Source organism: Hibiscus syriacus, unplaced genomic scaffold (genome assembly GCF_006381635.1).
Source record: "Hibiscus syriacus cultivar Baekdansim isolate YM2019G1 unplaced genomic scaffold, ASM638163v2 tig00008146_pilon, whole genome shotgun sequence".
Lineage (NCBI taxonomy): Eukaryota > Viridiplantae > Streptophyta > Magnoliopsida > Malvales > Malvaceae > Hibiscus > Hibiscus syriacus.
The window spans coordinates 730294-754642 of NW_024062154.1; the positions used below are offsets into that span (position 1 = coordinate 730294).

General features: G+C 32.1%; 1 protein-coding gene across 1 annotated transcript; it reads right to left on the reverse strand.

Moving 5' to 3' along the window:
- Nucleotides 1–3470: 3470 nt before the first annotated feature.
- On the reverse strand, nt 3471–4310 carry LOC120202065 (putative receptor protein kinase ZmPK1). The gene has a single exon (XM_039202552.1). It carries the CDS (start codon nt 4308–4310, stop codon nt 3471–3473), a length of 840 nt encoding a protein of 279 aa, XP_039058483.1.
- Nucleotides 4311–24349: the final 20039 nt, after the last annotated feature.

Consider the following 24349-nt stretch of genomic DNA (forward strand, 5'->3'; position numbering starts at 1 on the left):
CCCTAATTTTTTCCGGACAATTTTAAAGTCACTTGAAGATGATCGAGAATTAATGTGAAGATATTTGTGCTCGATGAGAAATTAATTCGAATGACATGGGGGCGTTGATGAAAGATGAATGGAAGCTTGCATTTGGATTAATATGAATCGAGAAGCTTTAGGTGCTGAATTGGATTGTAATCATATTTATTTCAGTTTGTAATTCAAGAGATAAATTGGAACAAAAGCAATCGATAAAGCAAAGCGATAGAAATATGAAGATTCATGAGGTACATTCAAAGCAGTCCAGTGGACAGTGTACGTCATCCATATTGATCGCCAATTTTGAACATGTTAGAAGCATATTTGGATGATAAAGTCTTCTTAACATTTAATCCTCTATCTCTTAGCTTTCTAACGCACTTTGAATCACATCAATCCGATATCGGTAGCTCGAGATATGCTCAGATAAATGAAGATTGTGCAAGCTGGAAAATTAATACGGGATTTACGAATTTTCAACAGACCTTTGTTCACTTGCACAATAGACACGTGGGAACAGCACTAAGGAGTGTCTAAACCAGCTGAAATTGGACATAAAACAGCTCATACTTGTTGACCAGCCACCACTCACGCATGATTAGAGGGAAATCATACACACCAAATTCCACTCATGCTCCACTCACCCTCAAATGCTGCCCATGCGTGTAGTTTGCACAAACCCAGGCTTATGCCATTTTTTTTTAATTCCCACATGAAGCACTAATGGGAGAATATTACTCCACTACCTATATTTAATAAGATATTGGATATAGCATGAAGAAAAAGGGGGGGAAGCAAATGAACGTGGGGAGAATGGTTGGTTTAATGAATTATAATTTTGCAACTTAAAAGGGGAACCATTCACCAAGGGAGGGGATCGGCAATTCAAAGGGGAGGAGGCCATTTTTTCAAAGGAGGGGTTCACGAATAGAAGTCTACGAAGGGGTGGCATACGTCCGAGCAATATTTGGTTCCATTATTGGTTGCGACATCCAGGGCAGTGAAATCGAAGCAAATATTTTGAGTTTTGTAAGCAAACAAACATATCTTAAGTTGTTGGTTGTCTTTGGAATTAATAATGACGTTCTTTAAGTTTAGTAAAAATAGAATGAATCGATTCGTTTAAACCCTTCCATGTCTGTTTGATTTTGTTCGTTTAGATTCATGATTTTTGCTACTATTATGCTTTAGAAATCTGTGTGCTTAGTTTTAGGTTCTTTTAATTAAAGTGACAGACTTGTTTATGATCTTTGTCGGTTATTGTATCATATACTTATTTCATATGTGTATTAGTTCATAGTTTGATGAAAAATGATTACTTGATGTATGATTCATCACGCATGATGTGGGTTAGTTATGTTATTAATATTTTGTTTCTATAAGTATTCCTTTGTCTTTAGCTCATTTACATTAAGCTTAACATATTAGATTTTTAAATTTATTAGCATGAAATGTCTTGTAAATATGGTTATGTAATTCATGTGCATTTTTTTAATGCTTTGTTTTCCAAATCACGTATAGTGCAATTGCAAGTAAATGTATCTATGTATAATTACTTCATGCTAAATGCATATGCTTTATAATGTACAAATGTCTTGCCATTTATCATCATTGTTTTCCACATGGCACAAATGTATATAGACACCGTTTCTTGTATTTGTTACGTAGAACATCCTCCCGTGCATAACTCACCATATTACATAGTTTGACTAAGGGTAATATCCTTTTAGTTTAAAACGTTTTAAGTGGGTTGTCTTAACTGATTAGATATCCGCTTTTAACGATTTTAAATTAAAAGTATATTCCATCAGTGACACCGAAGAAATTGATTTATCACTTTTAAAATTTGGGAACGGAAGAAAAAGAAATATTCGGCTATTTAAATTTATCGAGAAAAGATAGTTAGAACTTATCTAAGATCTGGTCTCGATATTTGTAAATAATCGAATATTCTTTATCTTTCTAAAGGCCTGTTAATTTTAATTTAATCTATTTTGGTGTTTTTGATAGTTGTAAAATTCATGTGTTGTTTTGTCGGGGATCATAAACCAAATTAAAATCGAATTTGTAAATTTCATTGCAAAGACATTAATTAATCGACAAGGTACCGATTTAGGGTGTTGTGGGGGTGCTAATCCTTCCCCACGTGTAACCGACTCCCGAACTCATTTTCTGGTAACGCAAACCTAAATTTGTTGTTTTAATTAAAATTAATTTTTATTTAAAATTGCAACATTTTTGGGTGTCCAATCACACCCTAATCAAAGATTTGTGGCGACTCTTCGAACCTGTGTTTTATTGTGAATGAATTCCCAAATTTTTGAAACGAGAGGTTTTTCTAAAATCACATTGTTTTTAATTAAAAATCAATCGAAAAGAGAATAATTAAAAATGATGCGGTTTTTAAAATCTCGCCCCCACCGTTTAAAAATCGTTTCGACAACCACCTTTTCAATGACTGTGCTTTTGTTGGAGGAATTTGGAGTAAGTTTCTACAGGCCTGTAGAATTCCTGACAGGGTTCTGTGCTGAAGTGATACATTGGCTTGAGCAACAGCCAACTTCAAGGGTAAATCCTTGATAGTCTGCATTTTGAAGCTAGTCTGGATTAGTCTTTTATACTTTGTCTGGGAATAACGTAATTTCAGGCGTTTTAGAGGTTGTTCTCAGACAATTGATGATATTTTTGTAAGTATTAGAAGGTTTGTTAGTGCTAGGTTACATGGTTGCAGAATTAACAAGTCTGACAGAGTTAATCTTCAGCTTTGTCTGGAATGGAGCATTGGCTAGTTTGTTGGTGACTGTTGAAAAATGTTGTGGGCCACTTGGTTGTTCGATGTATATGCAGCTCTAAGGGCGGTTGTGCCACGGGAAGCTTGTTTTCTCCTTTGCATTTTGTTGCTTTGCTTTCTTTCTTTGTTTATTTTTGGTTTAACTGTTTTGGAATGGGTTGTCACTTAGGCTGCTAGTAGGGGTTGGGTGTTTATTGGGTTTTGTAGCTTGTATTGCTTGTAGCACGTTACTGTTCCTTCTTTTGGGTAATAAAAAACAAATTATCCAAAAAATATTTGGTGCGTTGATGTCCATTCAACAATTTGTTCTTGGGATAACAATATGTACCATCTGGTTTATGAGCTTTGATAAACCTGAACTGAAAACCTTTGCAATCGCACAGCTGCAAGCAAATTTGCTTGCAATCCTCCAAGGTGACATTAGGATACATGTTGAAATCACAACCATAGAATTCAACAAGGCGGAGTTTGAGGAAATCAAGCTGATCAGTTTGGTTACACGAAAGCGGAAACTCTGGTTCACAACCGAGGGACCAGTCATTAGGCTTCTTCGGCTTTTAACCTGGACTGCAACGGTATTTCCTCCCAAAACTATGACTATAATTGCATATGCTGTTTGGTCCACAACATCCATGAACCATGCACGGTTGAGGGAAGGCTATCCATGAAACAACCCAAGCTTCACCATCCTCTTTTTGACTATACGATCTAAGATCCCATCAGAATCCAGTTTCAGCATCCTTGAAATATTTGAACCATAATCAGCTGACAAGAAAGTAAAATTATCAGTCGAGCTAAATTTACTCAAAGAATCGAGAACAGCTATTTTGGAGTTGTTGAACGTGGATCTTCCAGCTTCCCATCTCAGAAGCCATGGACTTGGCCAGTAAACGCTTGAAAACTCAGGACCTTTGTACAAATGGCAAAGCACATTATCAGTGTCGAAGTAAAGCTTATAATAACCCGAGGAGTAGTTCCCTTGGCTTCTCGTTGAGATGAGATTTGAATTCTCATTGAATGGTTGAAGAGGAAGCAGAGTATCTGTGGGTGAATCGTAGCTTTGCCACAGTAAAAGACCTACCGAGTCGCGCAAGGCAAGGTTGCCACCATTTTCAAGCTTCAATCGAAGAGGTGTAGCCGACACAGTTTTCGTTTCCCAAACTATGATATGACCAGCATCTTTTAAAACAAGGTTACCCGATCTCAATAGACAAAGCTTCGAGGATCTGCCATTGACTGGTTGGTCCCGATTCGCCATCCAAACTATGGTGCAACTGAGAGCACTGCAGGTTGGTTTATTGAACCATATCGCAAATGAATAAGCGTTCTGCCCAACAATGTGAAACCCAGCACCGAGTCTTCCATCAGGTGAAGTCAAAACATCAGCCGGAGCCTCCGCTGATAGTGATGAGCCAGCCCGCAGACCATCGGAGAGTGAAATTGAAGGAGTCCATAATAAAACCGAAGAGAAAACAAGTAGAATCAATGGAGTAGCCATGGATTTTGCGAAGATTTGAAGATTTGGTTTTTGTTATCTTCAGAGGGAAACTGATTTCTGCTTTCTGGTTCATCAACAGGGTTACTCAGGAAGAAATCTAGATGACATGGTTGCCTTCGTCATTCAATTCCATTGAAAACAACATTTGCACGAAGGCTTCTACCAGTGAATTTTCCATTTGTCTAGATTATTAAGCTGCTCTACCATTGTTTTGAAAATCGGATCAGATCGACCGGTTCAATCAGGAACCGTGTGTTAGTCCGGTTCAATTTAAACCGGTTGAACCGCTATTAGTGAACCGACCAGAATCACTCAACCGTTCGAACCGGACCGGTTGAAAAATGGAAAAAACCGGAAATTTTGTTTTTTTTTTTTTAAATTAAACCAACGTCATTTGTTAAACGAGCCAAGTCGTACTCGAGTATTGCTGAGCTCGACTCGAACTTGAAAACTTTAAAAGTAAGCTCAACTCGACTCAAACTCACAAGCTAAAAATTATCAAGTTCAACTCAAACTCGAAATATAATATTGAAACTTGAACTCAAAAAGGATTGAACTAAAAAAAATTTATAAACTCGATTGAAGCCTAAAATTCGAGCTTGATTAAAGTGAAAGAATAGTTCACTCAATGCTCACCAAAAGGCTCTATGATTTTAAATGTCAAATTATCTCTATTATTTATAGAAGTTAGTTTCTTAGCAATGTAAGATTGTTTTGTTCTCATATTTTTACTCTTTAGACTTTTGGGATGCTCTTCTATGTTTCTTAGTCATGTGGGATTGTTTTTAAAAAAAAAATTAAACCAAACAATATCATTTTGTTATGATTTTTTTAACTCCAAATTTATTTTTTAATTATAGTTATATAATTATATTTATTATTTAATATGTTTTACCTTAAATATTATGTTGTAATTAATTTGAATCATTTTGTTTCACTTGATTTTATGGTTTTTAACTTATATGTTATAACTTGCTTTGAATATGACTTGTGATATAAAAAATTATTTTTATTAAATATTTTTGGTATTATTTTAATTTTTTTAAATAATTATGACGTCGTCCGATTCTTTCGATCGATCGAACCGATTTAACCGGTTAAACTAATAAACTGATAACATAACCGGTTTGCTAATCAATCCGGTTCTGAAAACATGTGCTTCACTCGATTTTCATTTTGTACAAGCCGACGCATCCAGACAAATTTGGTCAATGACTCTGGTGAATATTAATAAAGAAAAAAATAAAGATACAATTAAAAAGCAAATAATGTCAAGAGTCGTTCATTCTTAGCTATAGGAAAAGGCAACTACTGACAACAATATTTTATTATTTCATTGATATCAATCATAAAAATTGATGTTAATACATAATTTTTTTGTTTAAAGTAATCGACCCAATAATTTCTTTTGGGGATCAGAAATTATTTGAACATAGAAAAGGATAAAACTATATTTTATTTAAACTAAATCTATACATAAATTTTTTTGATCCATTTTATTGTTATAGATATCATTATTTAAATTTAAAGTACCATTTAAATTTAAATTCATATAATTAAACTGGATTATATATGTATATATATTATATTGAATAATTACTACGTAAATGAGGAAAAATTGTTCCTAATAAATATTAAACTTATAATTTAAATGAGAGAAAATATTTCAAACAAGAGCTCCACATTCTCTATCTTAAAAATTGTTGACATTTTTTAAATAGTTTTAAGTGGAGAAGGTGATGTAGTGCAAAAACTCCAAATATTGAGTTTGGAATCGTTCAAGATTACTTTACAGATTTTAAATAAAATGTATTTAATTCATCATTAGTGGCAAACCAATTATTTATTACTCATTCACAGATTAATTTTAAAATATCTCCATACTCTTCAAGTTTCAATATGCAACAGTACAATAACAGATACAATTATGACCGCTTGGCTCCCACCCCCAGAAAATTTGAATGTGCTGTTTGAACCCAAGAATTAAACATATAATTAATATTAATAGGATTGGTTCAAGTAGTAAGTGTTTAATATCACTTAAACAGATCTTGAGTTCGAGTTTTTATATATGTAAATATAATTCGCTGAAAAATTCATCCACCACAATCGGGTGTACGACCCAAATCGATTCAGATTTATCAACAACAAAAAAACATATAATTAATATGCTTGATATTAACCCAAAAAAACATATATTAATTAATTAATTAATTAATTAATTAAAGAAAAAAATCCTCCAAGAATGGGAACACAACATGAGATCTTAAATGTTATCCTTAATATATTTATTCACTAAATGCTTATTTATAGTAAGACGAATAATTGAATCAGTTTGATATTTATAAAGAAAGGTAAACTACATTAAATGGTCATTGAGCTTTCAGGGTGTTTGTATTTTGGTCATAAACTTTCAAAACTTTTAATACATCCACTGAACTTTAGTTCACTTTAAGTTGGTCATTGTCATTTCAAAATTTTTAATACATTTTCATCAAACTCTTTTCTAAGATTTTGGTGAGTTTAGGGTGAACATGAAAACTAGACCTCTAACAACAAGTACTGAAAAAATTTGAATTGTAAGACTAAGAAAAATAAATTAATTTGTTTGTAAAATGTATTTTTTTTATTAAGCTTAACAAACTATCTAATAAATACATTAAATTTCAAATAGAAAACATTACGGAATTTAATTAAACACCCAACTATTGACACAAAACAAGTATAACCCTATTTTGATAAAAATAATTATAATATTAAAATTGAAAAATTACACGTAAGCATATCAAGTAATTAATGTGGGTGGACAAAACAGAAATAAAACATATCATATAAATAAAATTGAAAAAATAACAATAACTGAATGACCCAAAAAAAGTAAAGTAAACAAATGAGTTATCAAGTAGGTAATTTACTCATTTTTTAAAATTATATAAGGGCTAAATTTTGGGCCCTTAGCAGGTTCCCCTCCTGTCCAGGCTCAACTACGGGCCTAATTTTAATTGTCCACGAGTAAACCTTCTTCTCCGGTTCACGACACCGAGTCCACCGTCCACCACCTCACCATCTCCTCGAACTATCATTTTTAGTATTCCATCTATTAGTTTTGTTCCGTTTTGGTCACTCAATTATTTTTTTAAATTATATCTAACGTAACGTTTTGATTTCATTTTGGTCACTCATCGTTAAAAAATTAACAGAATCACTGACCTGAAATTTTTTATTTTTTTCAATGATGACATGACATTATCTTATTGTGACACATCAGCATCATCGTTAATTTTATAATGACGGGTGTCCAAAATGAAACCAAAACTAAAAGTTAGGTATGATTTTGAAAAAAATAAATAAATGGGTGACCAAAATGAAACAAAAGTGATAATTGGGATACTAAATGTGTACTTTAACTAAAAAATATTTAGTGTTTTAGGTTAAATTAGACATTATTTAAGGAAATACATCAAAAGTTAAAGTAAGGTCGTTATCATCAGATACAGACTTTTTTCGTGTGTTGCTAGAAGATTGAATGTTTATCTTGTATTTTACTAAAGTCATGTTTAGTTATCAACAACTTTGATGCCGAAACGTCTTTTTAATATTAAGGGTAAAAGTGAAAAGAAAAATGCATCAAAGACCAAATTTATACTTTGATTTTCGTTATGTGATGAAGATACCATCAAATCATAACTTTGATCCGTGCTGATACGGCAGACTGATTGACCCTACAAAAGAATGACTGCCCTTTGCTAGCAACGACCACAACTATTACAGAAGAACGAACTCAAATAGAAAGCAACAAAAGTGAACAAAATAAATAAATGAATAAAACAAATGGAGGATGCCTAGGAATAAGTTGCAGGGTTTGCATTTGACCCTAGCTTAATGTCCCTTGCCACCGGAACTTGGACCTGAGTTCGGAACTTGGACCTGAGTTCGTGACGGCATTGGTGAATGCATGACCTTTTCCTCCTGCACTGGGACCTCCGGTCTTGATCCCTTCAAGGCTCAACCAATCAAAGAAAGGCTCGACCCCTTTGGTTACGGAGTTGCCTCCAATGACATTGAGAGGGCGAGCCGCGTAAGAACCGGGGAAAAGCAACCAAGTTAGAAGAAAAAGGAGGACAAAGAAGGAAGACTTGAAGTTTCCGGCCATTAGAATCTGCTTGATATATATATGCACTAATTCATGCATCTGTGTAATTGGTTTTTGAACTGAAATGAGCTGCTTGATGATGAAAGACTGAGACCTTAGTTTGACCCAACGAAAAAGGCGAGGCATTGAAACACGTGAGAGCCGAGGGCTTTGGTTAGTTGAATGCCGCCATCTTTCCTTTATTATTAAGGAATGAAGTCATGTACACCATATTTTATTTAGGGGCTGCTAATATTTTTCTTTTTTTAGTCCAGTAATAAAACTTATACCATTGCATATGTTAGCAAAAGCGATGCGGCACAAATTATATAGATCATCACTGAATTTTTTTCTTTTTATTTTATTCACGGAACATTAAAAGTCTTAAATTTATTCATTAAATTTTAAAATTAATTTTTTTTTATCATTTTACCGTTTTCTTTCTAATTATACGATGATATTGCATTTTTTTTGAATTGCCATGTAGACCCTAATTAATATTTTATTAATATTATTTTTTTTATTCACCACCGTCCCTTCACCCATGTTACAACGCCGCCTCTAACTCTCAGACAACCAAAAACAGTGTCTCAACCATACGTTCATCATCCTAAGTCACTGTCGCTTCAACCACACAAATGAATCTCCCACAATATTTTCATATCACTAACCTAAACCCCAACCCCAAATCTAAAACAAGAAAAAGGAATCAGAAATAAAGCAAGAAAATTGGTCGCATATCTTTTCCATTCAACTGATTATCCTCCCCAAAGAATACCTGGTCACCACCACCAGAAGTTTAACCATCATTTTGCCATTGTTCTGAATGCTTTGGGACATAAGTCCAAAATATAAATCAAAACCAGAAATTAACAACAAACCTTAGCTAGTCTCAAATCCACATCCCCTTTGACCTCAAATATATCTTACCCAAAAACTAAAAATCGTGTGATGTTTTGGGACAAACCGACGTGATGGTCAGAATCTGGCTCCAAACGGATCGAGGAGAGAAAAAAGGGATGAAAGAGAAGAAAAAGAGAAAAATATGAGTTCAAACGAAAGAGATAAAACGAGGAGAAAACATAGTGAAAAGAAATGAAGAATGAACGGGAAATGAAAAAAAAAGAATCAAAATCACGTCGTTTTGATATAATTTTTTCCTAAAACGACGTCGTTTTGATACAAATTGATATGATATAAGGATGGTAATTATTTAACGGTAAAGTGATAAAAAATTAATATTTAAAGTTCAGGGAGTAAAACAGAAGAAAATTCAAAGATGATTTATGTAATTTACCATTCTTTTTATAACATTGTCTCATCGACTAAAAAGTTTAGGGTAAAGTACACATTTAGTATCATAACTATAACTTTTGTTACGTTTTAGTCACCTAATTATTTTTTTAAAATCATACATAACTTTTTATTTTAGTTTCATTTTGGTCACTTTTCATTAAAAAATTAATGGTGATACTGATGTGTTACCATAAGATAATGTCACACCAATATTGAGAAGAAAAAAATGTTAATTTAGTAGTTCTGTTAATTTTTTAACGGTATGTGACAAAAATGAAACCAAAACATAACGTTAGGCATGATTTAAAAAAAATTAGTTGAGTGACAAAAACATAACAAAAATGATAGTTGAGATACTAAATGTGTAGTTTATCTAAAAGTTCCTAAGTTAGGACTTAGAGCTTTCAAGCGAGCCGGTGGCAGTGGGCTGCTTGGCTGTTGAAGGATCATCTACTTTCATAGCATTTGAGCTCATTGAGCTTAGGAACGAGAGTAGGAATTTGTGTTAAAGAAGTAAATTTTGAAATTATAAGAGAGGATCATCTACTTATACCCTTAATGAATTTATAGCTAATGATTTGGGTGATCCTAGTGAGATGAACTTAATAGATTACCTGACTTTAGAGGTTGAGTTTTATGCTTTTTAATGAGTTCATAGCCTCATATTTGGATAGTCCTTATAAGACAGGCATGACTTAATGAACTATTAAATGTTATTAATAAATTCATATATCAGACTTTGAGTGGCCCTTGTGAGATGGACTTGATAAAATAATCTAATCTTAAAATTGAGAGTTAAGCTTTCTAAATTCTCTATATCCCTGATTTAGGTGATCTATATTGAGATAAACTTGACTATGTAAGTGTGAAGTATTAGCTACCTTTTGTGAAAAACTTTGGGCAGTCTTGTTGGAGTACTTACTAAGATCTCGACGTATATTTACCAAATATATTAATCTATCCTGAAACTCACTTGGTGAAAGTCTTGTGCTATGAGATTACTCCTATTTTAACGAGTTTTAGGTTCATTCACTTGCTAAGAGGAGAAATGTTCATTCCAATATGTATTAGTTTCATATATGTTCACTAGAATTTAAGCGACTAGTTTCGCTGTTTTTTCCTCATATTCAAAATTTTCTACTTATTTGCATTAATGGGGATGATGGGTGATGCAAATAGTGTGTAACACCCGTAACCCGTATATTTATACCTATACAGATTACGGATGTCACTCGTATTTTCTAAAACCATTTTATGATTCGAAAGCAATTTAAAATTTATTTTCTTAAAATAGTAAATGATAATATAAAATTATCATATCATAAAAATTACGTTTCGTTGTAACCAATTTAATTCAAAATATTTTTAATTATGAATAGTGAATAGTACTCGAATAGTGAATAGTGAACAGTGGGGGAATCGATTCCCTGTAGCAGGGGAATCGGTACCTCTTTTTCATACTGGAAATTTTGATTTAAAACGGGGTTACTATTCATGCTACAGTAATTTCCGAAAATTTACATATAAAACTCATAAAAATTAATCTTTCATCACTATAAAAATTCCCAAAAATTTACTCAATAATTAAATTAAACATTTCCAAATTACATGCCACTATCTAAAATCAAATTTCACAATAGGATGTCTTACTGATATTGAAATATACCTCTCGATACTTGATGTCGTTCTGAACTCTTTATTCTTATTCTTTGCTTTTTACCTACGCGTGAAAATCATCACACGCTAAGTATAAACTTAGTGATGCAATTAAAACAATATATAGTGCAATACAATTCATGCATGAATTTAGATTTCAAATCCAATGCCATAAAACCATGCTAATAGCATCTTCAATATTTTACCATGATCAATATAATAAATTTCTTACCTTTATCCCATAAGCTCATAAGCTTATTTTTACCAAATACTTACCATTTAAAATTCCATAAGCTCGTAAGCCTTTTTTTTTCCAATATACTTGCCTTTATTCCGTAAGCTAATAAGCTTATTTGCATGGTTACTATTATTAACCAATAAAACATAATCCATAGTCAATAAACCGTAGACAATAGCCCATATAACACCTGAGGACCCTGGGTTACGAGTAAAATACATGCACCGTAGTGCTAAACCTGCACTAAGCTTACGCCATAGTGCTAATCCGGACAATACACATAAGGTCGTGCCCACCACCTACACTAAGCTTACGCTATAGTGCTAATCCGGATATAAACATGCACTTAGTGTCCTTACATACTATAGTGCTAATATAAACCTGCAGCTGCTATACTCTATGGCATGCCAACTATACACTGTCCCTCAATGACTTACTTTGGGGCATAGTCTATTTATTCGATCCATCCATGGCAAGTATATTATCATATTAACAATGGGGCAGTTATACCCAAAATAACATCATGGTAAAATCATATGCAAAAATCAGTGATCAATGCATTTTAATTTCATACTCTGACATATCAATGTCAATTTATAAAAAATAATATAAAATCATACAGATATAAACAAGGTCGACTTATCTCAAGTCTTCCTTATGATGTATAAAACATCAATGTATAATTTCATGCATGTATTGCACTCACCTTGACACTTTATGTCTTTCAAAATATTTGCCTCACTATTGTCCACAATATACCCTTTTATACTTGACTTGCTTCAATTGCAAATAACCATGACCTGTATAAATCATCAATTCATAATAATCCATATGTTAGTATTTTACTAACATAAATACATTCCATCATATCTCCATACTATTTGAAATTCATCATCTATCAAAATATTTAACTCTTAATAATTCCTTATAACATTGGAACAACTTTTCCATTTACTCAAAATGGTCTTCACCATTTTACCTCTTAAATTCTTAATACCAATAATTCCAACATTAAAATTAGTTCCATTCAAATGCTTTACAAAAGCATAAATACATTAAGTACCCCAAATATGCAATTGTTGTACATAAATCACCAATCATTCAATCTTCCCAAAATAATCAATTTCACATTTAACACTCTTTTCAATTCTCAAACAACAATTCCAGCATAGTACATCAATTATACAACACTTGTACAATAACCCATCAATTTTCCAGAATTCAGAAACTCATACTACCCTTAAAGAATCATTATTCTGTATTGATATAGACACTGGAATTCAATTCTGTTTCTTCCGTTAAAAACTAGACTCGAATAAGAATCTATCCATATAAAGAAACCTTCTAATTCATTATACAATGTATGGTGAATTTTCAAAGTTCACCAACAGAATCTGTTTGTAATAATTCTGCTGTCCGACTTTTCTGACCTTCCTCAGTTAAAAATTCATATATATTTGTATACAACTTGAAATTGATCCCGTTTGTTTTAAACAAAACTAGATCCATATATGAACAATATATAAAATTCACCTCCAAATTATTTATATATTTTTCTGGTGAATTTCGAACCTACTGTAATTCCCAAAATCTAAATTGTTTTCTTTAACCTCATCCTTATGTTCTTCATCAATTATACAACCTCAAAATCATCAATAATCATCATCAATTAACACCATAGTATAAACCCAAATTTCCAGATTTGGGAATTTTGAAATCAAGCAAGATAATCATGCAATATTGGTACCAAATGATAGCGTTTTTCTCTATATCACTTTCCTATCTCACAACATAACTCCAATTCCAAAGGAATTAGCTCAAAATTGAAAATGAAATATTTTCTTACCTTCAAGCTTTCTCACGTTCTGTGCTGGAGGAGAAGACACTTTGGCATGATATGTTTGATGATATCATGCTTTTATCCTTTAGTAATTATTTAATGAATATTAAATTCATTAAATTGGTTAAATACCAATCTAACCTTAATGAAACTTTATAATTACCAAAGAACCTAAATACTTATTCTTATCTCTTCCAAATCAGAGAAATATCAGTTTTATCATCTTATAGTCAAAGATGAAACAATAGTCTTGCACTCTACCGTTTTGCCCATGAATTTTTCAAAACTTGCGTTTTAGTCACAAATTCACAGTTTCAGTTAAATATGAAAATTTGCACATTTCCAGACCAAATTTCTCTGATATAAAATATTAAAATAATATTTCCAACCATTTTATAACATCCTTTTGTATCTTAATTTCCTCTGATGAAATAACATATGAAATATCCAATCGATATTTTCTAAGCATCAACACATGAAAAAATATTGTGTACTTTGTCCAACTCTGGTTCTCCATTACCTCCATAATAAATGCTATTGATAATCCATCAGTCTAATTTTTTTTATCTATAAATCAATGAATCTTAAGCTTAGTTCTTCTTTGCCTTTTTGAGCGCACAATATTTTTTCCAAAATGATACCCTTGAGAACTACTTTATCACCTTCATAAATTCATCTCTTATCACTTCAAGTTTGCAATAAGACTTTTTCCAATTACATATCATCTTGAGATTTTCTTGAATTATCTGTACTTTATCATAAACCTCTTTCAATAAATCTAGGCCAACAAAATTTCAATCTTTTAATTTGAACCCATTCAATGGTGTTCGCATTCTCCCATATAAAACTTCACACGGAGTTATCTTGATGCTTAATTTAATAATGTCATTGTAGAAAAATTCTACTAAAAACAATTACTTTTCTTTTCCCATGATTCCTTAGAATCAATCACACATGCTCTCAGCATATCTTTTAATATCTGAATAGATTTTTTTTTATTTACCATCCGTCTGTGGATTAAAGATCATACTGAAATTAAATCAAATACCCAACACTTTATGCAAATATTTCCAAAGTCTTAAAGTGAACTTTGGATTTCTGTTGGATATAATGGATGCTTGTATTCCTTGTAATCGATCTATCTCCTTGATATATAACTCTGTATATTTATCCAATTCATAGTCCATTCACATCGGAATAAAATATGCCGATTTAATTAACCGGTCACTATCACCCAAATGGAAATCCTTTTTATTTAATGTCAAAAGTAGTCTTCTAACAAAATCCATAGCGACTCTTTACCACTTCCACTCTGGAATAGCAATCAGTTGTAATAATTCCGAAAGCACTTGATTCTCAACTTTTACTTGTTGACATGTCAAACATGTAACAACAAACTTAGTAATGTTTTTTTTTCATACCTGGCCACAAAAATAACTTTTTACATCCTGATACATTTTGTTCCCACTTGTATGCATAGTCAGTAGACTATAATGTGACTTAGAAAGAAAATATTTCTTCAACTCATCATTATGAGGAATACAAATTCTTCCTCAATAATTTCCATCAAAGTTGACTTCAAAGTCTTTAGTCTCGCATTTTTTTTCCACAAGTGAAATATTTTTTTTTCATCTCTCATTTTTTCTCTTTTTCTTTTCTTTCTCGTTTTCATTTTTTTCTTCTTCGTTTTCTTCTTCGTTTTCTATTTTTTTTCTTCTGTTTTTTTTTCTTCTGTTTTTTCTTCTTCTTATAATATATATTTTTTTAGCTCTTATGTCATATGCCGAGACAACATGACTAAGAAAATCAACTTCTGATAGCCAAAACTCACTCTTTGACAGTTTAGTATATACCTTTTTATCCTTAAGTATTTCGAATACAGTACGAAGATAAGCTCTGCTCTATCTTTGTATTCGAGTATACCCGGATGTCATCATACACCACCTCAAATTAATCCAAGTAAAATTGAAATACTGATTCATCAAGTCTATGAATGCTACCTGAGCATTTTCAAACCAAACGGCTTTACTACGAACTCGTAGTGTCTATACCGTTTCTTGAAATCTATCTTTGGAACATCTTCCTCTTTAAATTTAACCGGTGATATCCCATTCGAATATTAATTTTAGAAACATTATTGCTCCTTTTAAGCTGATAAAACAAGTCATTAATCCTCAGAATAGGATATTTGTTCTTGATAGTTACTCTGTTTAACTATCAATAATATTTTCAATAATCTATGCATAATTGCATATATCCATTTTTCTTTTATAACCAATACCTGTTTACCCCAAGGTATAAAATATTCAACCTAATGCATCCTCCATTTATCAACTCTTGCATTTGTTTATTTATTCTTTTAGCTCAATCGCAATCATTCGATATGAACCCATAAATACAAGATTAATTCCTTGATAACCATTAATATTAAATTCCACCTCTCAATCTGGAGGTAACCCATAATAATCTCTAAAAACTTATGGAAATTCCCAAATTATGGAAATATCATATGATCTTACTTCAGATACTTGAGTATCCATCACCTTAGCTATAAAAGCTATGCATCCTTTTTACATCATCTTAATCGTAACCATTGTTGATATCACCTATTGATGATTTCACTTTTTTCATCAATCATTAATTTTTTTTCCTGCATTTTTATAAATTAATCGCTTCTTGCGATCATTAACCCGACCTTAATGCAGAGACAACCAAATCATGATCAAAATGATCTTAAACTTGTTAATGATAATCCTATCAGATTCATCAATAACATAAGCTCCTGAATCTTTGCTGGACATTTATTAATTGTCCTTCTAACACTTGTATCATAACCGTGACCGTGACCATGACCATGACCATGACCATGACCTATGGGTTTTCCGTTATAATATCACTCGATATCAAGTAGAATTGAATATTTCTACTTTATAATTCCTTAATTCATTGTAGCATGGAAAGTTGGACAATCCATTTTTACATATTTACCTCCACAAGGTAACTCTATCCAATTTTATGGACTTGATATCCATTTTCAAACCAACTCATAACCATTTGATTTACTAATAATTCAACTTTCTTTAAACGTTTTAGCGGAAATCATATTACCGCTTATGTATTTCCTCTTACTCAAATCAACAATGCTTTAAATAATTTAATGCTTAGCTTAAATATTTCTCACTTATTTAAGCTTACCTGGAGAACCTCAGAATCATCACTAGATTCAGAAATCTACTCTGGATCCTCATCCGATTCGACTTTTCTTGTAAGTCATTCAAACTTTTTAATCGATTTTTTTCCATTTAAAAACTTCGTTGAAACTGAAACATTTCTTCCATCAAATGGAGAAAAATCCCTTACAACATCCACCCTTCTAAGGTGTTTTACATAATTCATGTCGGTTCCCTTTTTAGTCGATTTCAATCTCGACTTTCTTTTCAACATTTTCAACTTTATTACCTTTGTCTTTAATTTCAACATCTGAACATAGTCATAATCATCATACATTATTAAGAGTAACTTTACTCATAAACATCATCACAGTATATATACAAATATCAGTAACTTTTGACATCCTAGTGGCATGTATACACTTTTTTTAACTAAAAAAACAACCTCGGTTTAGTCCTAGAATCGGCTAAACCTGTAGCTCAGATACCAATAAATGTAACACCCGGTAACCCGTATATTTATACCTATATAGATTACGGATGTCACCCGTATTTTCTAAAACCATTTTACGATTCGAAAGCAATTTAAAATTTATTTTCTTAAAATAGTAAATGATAATATAAAATTATCATATCATAAAAATTACGTTTCGTTGTAACCAATTTAATTCAAAATATTTTTAATTATGAATAGTGAATAGTACTCGAATAGTGAACAGTGAACAGTGGGGGAATCGATTCCCTGTAGCAGGGGAATCGGTACCTCTCTTTTATACTAGAAATTTTGGTTTAAAACGGGGTTACTGTTCATGCTACAGTAATTTCCGAAAATTTACATATAAAACTCATAAAAATTAACCTTTCATCACTATAAAAATTCCCAAAAAATTTCAATAATTAAATTAAACATTTCCAAATTACATGCCACTACTAAAATCAAATTTCACAATAGGATGTCTACTGATATTGAAATATACCTCTCGATGCTTGATGTCGTTCTGAACTCTTTATTCTTATCTTTGCTTTTTACCTACGCGTGAAATCATCACACGCTAAGTATAAACTAGTGAGACAATTAAACAATATATAGTGCAATACAATTCATGCATGAATTTAGATTCAAATCCATGCCATAAAACCATGCTAATAGCATCTTCAATATTTACCATGATCAATATAATATAATTTCTTACCTTTTATCCCATAAGCTCATAAGCTTATTTTACCAAATACTTACCATTTAAAATTCCATAAGCTCGTAAGCTTATTTTTTTTCCAATATACTTGCCATTATTCCGTAAGCTCATAAGCTTATTTGCATGGTTACTATTATTAACCAATAAAACATAATCCATAGTCAATAAACCGTAGACAATAGCCCAATATAACACCCTGAGGACCCTGGGTATACGAGTAAAATACCTGCACCGTAGTGCTAAACCTGCACTAAGCTTACGCCATAGTGTCGGACAATACACATAAGGTCGTGCCCCCACCTACACTAAGCTTACGCTATAGTGCTAATCCGGATATAAACCTGCACTTAGTGTCCTTACACACTATAGTGCTAATATAAACATGCAGCTGCTATACTCTATGGCATGCCAACTATACACTGTCCCTCAATGACATACTTTGGGAATATAGTCTATTTTATTCGATCCATCCATGGCAAAGTATATTATCAATATTTAACAATGGGGCAGTTCATACCCAAAATAACATTCATGGTAAAATCATATGCAAAAATCAGTGATCAGTGCATTTTAATTTCATACTCTGACATATCAATGTCAATTTATAAAAAATTATATAAAATCATGCCGATATAAACAAAGTCGACTTATCGCAAGTCTTCCTTATGATGTATAAAACATCCATGTATAATTTCATGCATGTATTGCACTCACCTTGACACTTTATGTCTTTCAAAATATTTGTGCCTCACTATTGTCCACAATATACCCTTTTTATACTTGACTTGCTTCAATTGCAAATCAACCATGATCTGTATAAATCATCAATTCATAATAATCCATATGTTAGTATTTTACTAACATAAATACATTCCATCATATCTCCATACTATATTTGAAATTCATCATCTATCAAAATATTTAACTCTTAATAATTCCTTATAACATTGGAACCAACTTTTCCCATTTACTCAAAATGGTCTTCACCATTTTACCTCTTAAATTCTTAATACCAATAATTCCAACATTAAAATTAGTTCCATTCAAATGCTTTTACAAAAGCATAAATACATTTATCAGTGCATTTTAATTTCATACTCTGACATATCAATGTCAATTTATAAAAAATAATATAAATCATGCCGATATAAACAAAGTCGACTTATCGCAAGTCTTCCTTATGATGTAAAAACATCCATGTATAATTTCATGCTGTATTGCACTCACCTTGACACTTTATGTCTTTCAAAATATTTGTGCCTCACTATTGTCCACAATATACCCTTTTTATACTTGACTTGCTTCAATTGCAAATCAACCATGATCTGTATAATCATCAATTCATAATAATCCATATGTTAGTATTTTACTAACATAAATACATTCCATCATATCTCATACTATATTTGAAATTCATCATCTATCAAAATATTTAACTCTTAATAATCCTTATAACATTGGAACCAACTTTCCCATTTACTCAAAATGGTCTTCACCATTTTACCTCTTAATTCTTAATACCAATAATTCCAACATTAAAATTAGTTCCATTCAAATGCTTTTACAAAAGCATAAATACATTTAAGTACCCTAACTATGCAATTGTTGTACTTAAATCACCAATCATTTCAATCTTCCAAAAATAATCAATTTCACATTTAACACTCTTTTCAATTCTCAAACAACAATTCCAGCATATTACATCAATTATACAACAGTTATACAATAACCCATCAATTTTCCAGAATTCAGACAACTCGTACTACCCTTAAAGAATCATTATTCTGTATTGATATAGACACTGGAATTCAATTCCGTTTCTTCCGTTAAAAACTAGACTCGAATAATAATCTATCCATAAAAACTCCTTCTAATTCATTCTGTAAATTTATGGTGAATTTTCAAAGTTCACCAACAGAATCTGTTTTGTACAGAATTCTGCTGTCCGACTTTTCTGACCTTTCCTCAATTAAAAATTCATATATATTTGTATACAACTTGAAATTGATCCCCGTTTGTTTTAAACAAAACTAGATTCATATATGAACACAATATATAAAATTAACCTCCAAATTATGTTTATATATTTTCTGGTGAATTTTCGAACCTACTGTAATTCCCAAAATCTAAACTGTTTTTTTCTTAACCTCATCCTATGTTCTTCATCAATTCATAAACCTCAAAATCATCATAATCATCATCAATTTAAACCATAGTATAAACCCAAATTTCCAGATTTGGGGATTTGAAATCAGCAAGATAATCATGCAATATTGGTACCAAATGATAGCGTTTTTCTCTTATATCACTTTCCTATCTCACAACATAACTCCAATTCCAAAGGAATAGCTCAAAATTGAAATGAAATATTTCTTACCTTCAAGCTTCTCACGTTCTTGTGCTGGAGAAGAAGAACACTTTGGCATGATATGTTTGATTGATATCATGCTTTTATCCTTTAGTTAATTATTTAATGAAAATTAAATTCATTAAATTGGTTAAATACCAATCTAACCTTAATGAAACTTTATAATTACCAAAGAACCTAAATACTTATTCTTATCTCCTTCCAAATCAGAGAAATATCAGTTTTATCATCTTATAATAGTCAAAGATGAACAATTAGTCTTGCACTCTACCGTTTTGCCCATGAATTTTCAAAACTTGCGTTTTAGTCACTAAATTTCACAGTTTCGGTTAAATATGAAAATTTGCACATTTCCAGACCAAATTTCTCTGATATAAATATTAAATAATATTTCCAACCATTTTAACATCCTTCAAAATTTTGTAAAATTCCAATTCGATCGGAATTTACCGATTTCTTACCGGCTTTAACTCTTCTTTACTAAATTCCAAATCAACAATATGATTTCTATAAAACTCCACTCTCAAGAGTAAACCATCTATTTATGGAATAAAATTCTTTTAGGAAATTCACTTAATTCCCTAAACTTTTTCCCAAATTTTATACTTTGGCCATCAAACTTCTAAAATTTACATTTTGGTCATTATCTAAATTTTTGGGGTATTACATAGTGCGGGCTAAATTTTAGGTGTGGTGGCTAAATTTGGGGGGTGAGTTACCCATATTTAGGAAATGGCTGGAGTGAATAGTTGTCATTTCGTAATTTTATCCATGTACGACTCTTATACAATGGATAGTCCCTCCTCTAACTGGAACACAAAAATTGATGGTTTCTTTCTTTCTCATAAATTTTTTTGTCAAAAAGAGTAACACAAACGATTTCACTTCCTCACTTTAGGTGTACAAAGTTTGAAAGATTGTGTTAACCTTGGGGACAATGTCTACTTTCGAGGCTATATCAATTCGGAAGAAATAACTTCTAAGGCAGTGACTTGTATCACGACACAATAATTTATATTATGATCTCTATTTTTTTTATTATTATTTGTTATAGTCAATATTATTACATTCGTTTTACAGCAGTAAATTTTACTAACAGAAACAACTATGCTTAAACAGTTACTTTTAGGATGGTTTAAATTATCTACAACTTAACTTTCTACTTTTATTTGTCACCAAAATCCCTTTTCTTTTTGGTTATGCAATCAAATTACCAAATGTTCCATTTCATGCAGGTCCAGGTAGCCACCATCTACAAAGGAATAGCAACACAACACGGTTTCAAAGTTAATGGAAAGCTAGTTAATTAATTGAATATCCATTCTTTGATTCTTTTCATCTAAGGCTACGTGAGACAACATTTAGGTGAAGAAGATTCGAAGCTTATGTCCCAAAGAGCAATAAACCATGGATACCTCACTTCTTGAATACGTATTTTTATGTTGTTGTGGTTTTAACTACTTAACGTTTTACAATTCACGTATGAAACTAGCATGAACGGAGCTAAGATATTTAACTCAAAGTGAAAGTATAACTGACAATAGAAATTGAGAGAAACAAAATGAACATAAAGTAATTAAAACTAGAATGACTAAATAGATATTTTCTTCATATATTTTTTAAATAATAAAAAAAATAGGAGGGCAGTGACTCCCTTGGACGATGCATGACTTCCTCCCTCAAAACTATACTTATCAATTCTAATATTGGATTAAAAAAAAGTCATATCTAATTAATCCGAATATATATCTTACCCAATTTTACAATAGAATAATCAAATTGTTGCGGAAGACGGCTATCGAATAGAGCAAAATCGTAACTGATAATTTGAGAAAATAAAAAATAAAGATAAAAAAGACACAAAATTTACGTGGAAAACCCCTAAATAATATAGGGTAAAAACCACGGGCAATGGTAGAAGAATTTCACTATGAGAAAATAGGAATTACAACCTCTCTCGATCTACCAAGGAGAAAACAATGATAATTCTCTCTTGATAAAAAGGAGAAATTAACAAGAAACTTTCTGAATTTTCTCTAGTATTGGAAGAAAGCTAGAATGCTTTGAGATGGTTTTGAAGCTAAATGAGCTACGGTATTTATAGTTAAAGCTTAAGGACTAATCTTGTAAGTACCCTAAAGTCTAATGATTAAAATTAATTTTTCCATTCCACTTTTTTTTTCAACATTTTAGGTGAATTATTATTTCTAATTTTCAAATCACCTTTCGGTGGAAAATTAGGCCACTAATTTTGGCCACTTGATGATGACTTTTCAACAATCTCCCACTTGAAGATTTGATTGGAACAATCATATCTTCACACCATTCTATCTACCTTGTACCATCATGTTGCTTACGTCTCTGACAGGCCATAAGAGGATCGACACCAAGTAAATTTATCAACGTTGATCGCCTTCGTCATGAAATCTGCTATGTTGTCTTTGGTATGGATCTTCTGCATATCTACCGTCCCTTCTTCCACCCTTTCACGAATGAAATGGTATTGAACTCGTATGTGCTTTGTCCTTGAATGAAATGTTGGATTCCTTGCTAGATGCAAGGCGCTTTGATTGTCACAAAACAGAGAGACATACTCTTGATTGTGCCCAAGCTCCTCCAATAGCATCTTCAACCAAATTGCTTCTTTACTAGCTTGTGTAGATGCTACATATTCTGCTTCTGTTGTGGATGTAGCCACAATTGACTGCAATTTTGAAACCCAGCTTACAGCTCCACCAGCAACTTTAAACACATATCCTGGAGTAGATTTGCTTTTATCCAAATCCCCAGCATAGTCAGAATCTACATACCCATTGATTAGTAAATTTGATCCTCCGTAATATAATACAACATTTGAGGTCCCTTTGATGTATCTTAGGATCCTCTTTACTGTATTCCAATGCTCTTTGCCTGGATTCGCCATGTACCGACTAACCACTCCCACTGCTTGTGCAATGTCTGGTCTTGTGCATATCATAGCGAACATTAAACTTCCCACTGCTGATGCATACGGTACTCGAGACATCTCCATCATCTCTTCCTCACTGCTAGGACTCATACTGGAGGATAATTTGAAGTTAATAGGAAGAGGGGTAGAAATTGGCTTACAATCTTGCATGTTGAATCTTGACAAGATCTTCTTGATGTAATTCTTTTGTGAAAGACAAATCTTCTTATTTCTTCTGTCTCGGTGAATTTGCATCCCTAGAATCTTGTTTGCTGATCCCAAGTCCTTCATTTCAAATTCCCTAGCTAATTGTGCCTTTAATTCTTCAATATAGTCTTTGTTGGGTCGTGCAACCAACATGTCATCCACATACAACAGCAATATGCCAAAATCGTTATCACTAAACCTCTTGAAATAAGCACAAGGGTCTGCATTAAGTCTGTTGTATCCAAGGCACATAATGAAGGAATCAAATCTCTTATACCAACACCTCGGCGCCTGCTTTAGACTGTACAGAGATTTGTTCAACCTACAAACCAAGTTCTTATTTTCTTCTTCTTCAAAACCTTCAGGCTGGAGCATATAAATCTCTTCTTCAAGATTTCCATGAAGAAAAGTTGTTTTAACATCTAGCTGCTCTAGATGTAAGTTCAATGTAGCACACATTGCCAAAACTACTCGAACTGTTGTTAGTCGAACCACAAGAGAAAATATTTCATTGAAATCAATACCTTCTTTTTGAGCATATTCTTTGTCCACCGGTCTTGCACGATACCTCTCAACTTGATCGTCACCATTTCACTTGATTTTGAAGACCCATTTGTTACCAATTGACTTCCTTCCTTGTGGTAGTGGCACAAGGTCCCATGTATTATTTTTATGAAGGGCTTCAATTTCTTCTTGCATCGCCATCATCCATAATGAAGCATCTGAGCTGTTTATTACCTCCTGGTATGTTAATGGCTCACTGTCCTCTATTAAAAGGCAATATGCAATATTTCCTTCTATAACATAATCTGAGTGCCAATTGGGACGTCTTCTCACACGATCTGATTGACTAGTTGTTGGAGCTTCAGAACTCTATGGTTCTTGTTCATCATGTGATGGTTCTACTTCTGAAGAATCTCTTTGTTCAACCTCTTTTTCCACATGTATCTGTGTAGTATCTGAATTTTCAACGCTATCATCGTCTTCTT